Source organism: Mesitornis unicolor, unplaced genomic scaffold, assembly GCF_000695765.1.
Source record: "Mesitornis unicolor isolate BGI_N332 unplaced genomic scaffold, ASM69576v1 scaffold38916, whole genome shotgun sequence".
NCBI classification, from domain to species: Eukaryota; Metazoa; Chordata; class Aves; order Mesitornithiformes; family Mesitornithidae; genus Mesitornis; species Mesitornis unicolor.
Window position 1 is genome coordinate 1 of NW_010192379.1, and position 2,215 is coordinate 2,215.

The 2,215-nt window shown below is 63.3% G+C and overlaps 1 protein-coding gene across 1 annotated transcript; it reads left to right on the top strand.

The window, feature by feature from the left end:
- Positions 1–300: 300 nt before the first annotated feature.
- LOC104533787 (PDZ domain-containing protein GIPC1-like) lies at positions 301–1,435 on the top strand (the record flags this gene model as incomplete). The annotated part of the gene is made up of 2 exons (XM_010187071.1): positions 301–483; positions 1,255–1,435. Coding segments are annotated over exons 1-2 (364 nt in total), but the record flags the coding sequence as incomplete, so codon positions are not given.
- Positions 1,436–2,215: the final 780 nt, after the last annotated feature.

Sequence of the window (2,215 nt, forward strand, 5' to 3'; positions counted from 1 at the left end):
CCTAAGGGATGTCCTTGTGTGTCCCCAGGGGGTCCAGGGTGTCCCCAAGGAGGGGTTCCCAGATGTCCCCAAGGGGATCCCTGATGTCCCCAGGGGTGTCCCCAAAAAGTCCTGGATGTCCCTATGGAGGGAGATTCCCAATATCCCTAGGAGGTTCCAGCTTGTCCCCATGCAGGTGGTCCCAGATGTCCCCAGGGGTGTCCCTGATGTCCCCAAGAAGCCCTCCCAGGTCCTTCCCACCAAGGCTGGGGCAGGGCTGTCCCTGGTGTCCCCTGGTGACCCCACCGTCCCCCCCAGGTGATGTTCTGCACCCTCAACACCCACAAGGTGGACATGGAGAAGCTTCTGGGGGGCCAGATCGGCCTGGAGGACTTCATCTTCGCCCACACCAAGGGCCAGCGCAAGGAGGTGCAGGTCTTCAAAGCCGAGGAGGCCTTGGGGCTCACCATCACCGACAACGGTGCCGGCTACGCCTTCATCAAGGTGACACCGCGGGGTGACACGTTGGCACCGGGCACGGGGTCCTGGGGGTGACTGGAGGTGGCCCTGAGGGTCCCTGGGGTTGGAGGTGGACGTGGAGGCATCTAAGGGGGGTCCCAAGGCCATGTGAGGATGAGGAGGGGACAGCAAAGGATGTTCTGGGGCATCATGGGGGACACGAGGATGTGGGGACCCCCTTGTGGGGCTGGGGGGGCTCTGGGGATGTCCTTGACACCCCTGGAGGGCTCTTGGGTGGTCCCTGGGGAACATGGGGACATCTCAGAAGGTCCCCAAGTCAACGTGGGGATGGGGAGGGGACACCAAGGGAGGTCCTGGGTTATCATAGGGGGACATGGGGACCCCCTGGGGACATCCCTGACCACGGTGAGGGGCCCTTGGGTGGTCCCTGGGGTTGGTGGGGTGATATGGGGACATCTCAGAGGGTCCCCCAGTCAACGTGGGGATGGGGAAGAGACACCAAGGGATGTCCTGATGTATCGTGGGGGGACATGGGGACCACAGGGTGGGTTTGGGGGCACCTGGGGACATCCCTGACCATGGTGGGGGGCACATGGGGTCCCTTGGGTGGTCCCTGGGGGACATGGGGACATCAAAGAGGGTCCCCCAGTCAACGCGGTGATAGGATGGAGACACCAAGGGACATCCTGGGTTATCATGGGGGGACATGGGGACCACATTGTGGGTTTGGGGGAGCCCTGAGGACATCTCTGTCCCCCCCGGGGTGGCTGTGGTGACCCCGTGTTGTCCCTGCAGCGGATCCGTGAGGGCAGCGTCATCGACCGGATCCCGGTGATCAGTGTTGGGGACATGATCGAAGCCATCGACGGGCAGAGCCTGGTGGGCGCCCGGCACTATGAGGTGGCCAAAATGCTCAAGGACCTGCCCCGGGGTCGCACCTTTGCCCTGCAGCTCACTGAGCCCCGCAAGGCCTTTGGTGAGCCCAACTGGGAGCGCTGGGAGGTCCCCAAGGGGGTCCCCAGGTCCTCCTGGGGTTGCAGGAACCCAAGCTCTGGGGCTTTGGTGTCCCCCAGTCTGGACTGGAGGGTAGTGATATGGGTTACTGGGAGCATTGGGAGGCTACTGGGAGCACTGGGGGGTCCCCATGGGGGTCTCCAGGTCCTCCTGGGGTTGGGGGAACCCAAGCTCTGGGGCTTTGGTGTACCCCAGTCTGGACTGAAGGGTGGTGATATGGGTTACTGGGAGCACTGGGAGGCTACTGGAAGTACTGGGAACCTACTGGGAGCACTGGGAAGACTGGGAGCCCACTGGGAGCACTAGGGGGTCTCCATGGGGGTCTCCAGGTCCTCATGGGGTTGGGGGAACCCAAGCTCTGGGGCTTTGGTGTCCCCCACTCTGGACTGGGGGGTGGTGACCTGGGTTACTGGGAGCACTGGGAGCACCACCAGCATAAGGGATGGGAGGCTGGAACCACCACCAGAAGGTGGGGAGGTGTATGGGGAACCTTAGAGGCCCCCCAAAATTGGGAGGGACCCCATAACTGTGAGGGGACTCTTGAGATCCAATGGGGGGGTGATGGGGACCCCAAAAACTGATGAGGGTCCACAGTACTGGGAGTGGACCCCAAAAACTGGGGGGGGGTGTGTGTGCTGGTGGGGGCCCATAGTGCTGGGGGACCCCAAAACCTGGGAGGAGGCTGGGGGGGACCCCAAAACACAGGAAGGGGGCTGATGGGGTCCCCAAAACCAGGACGGGG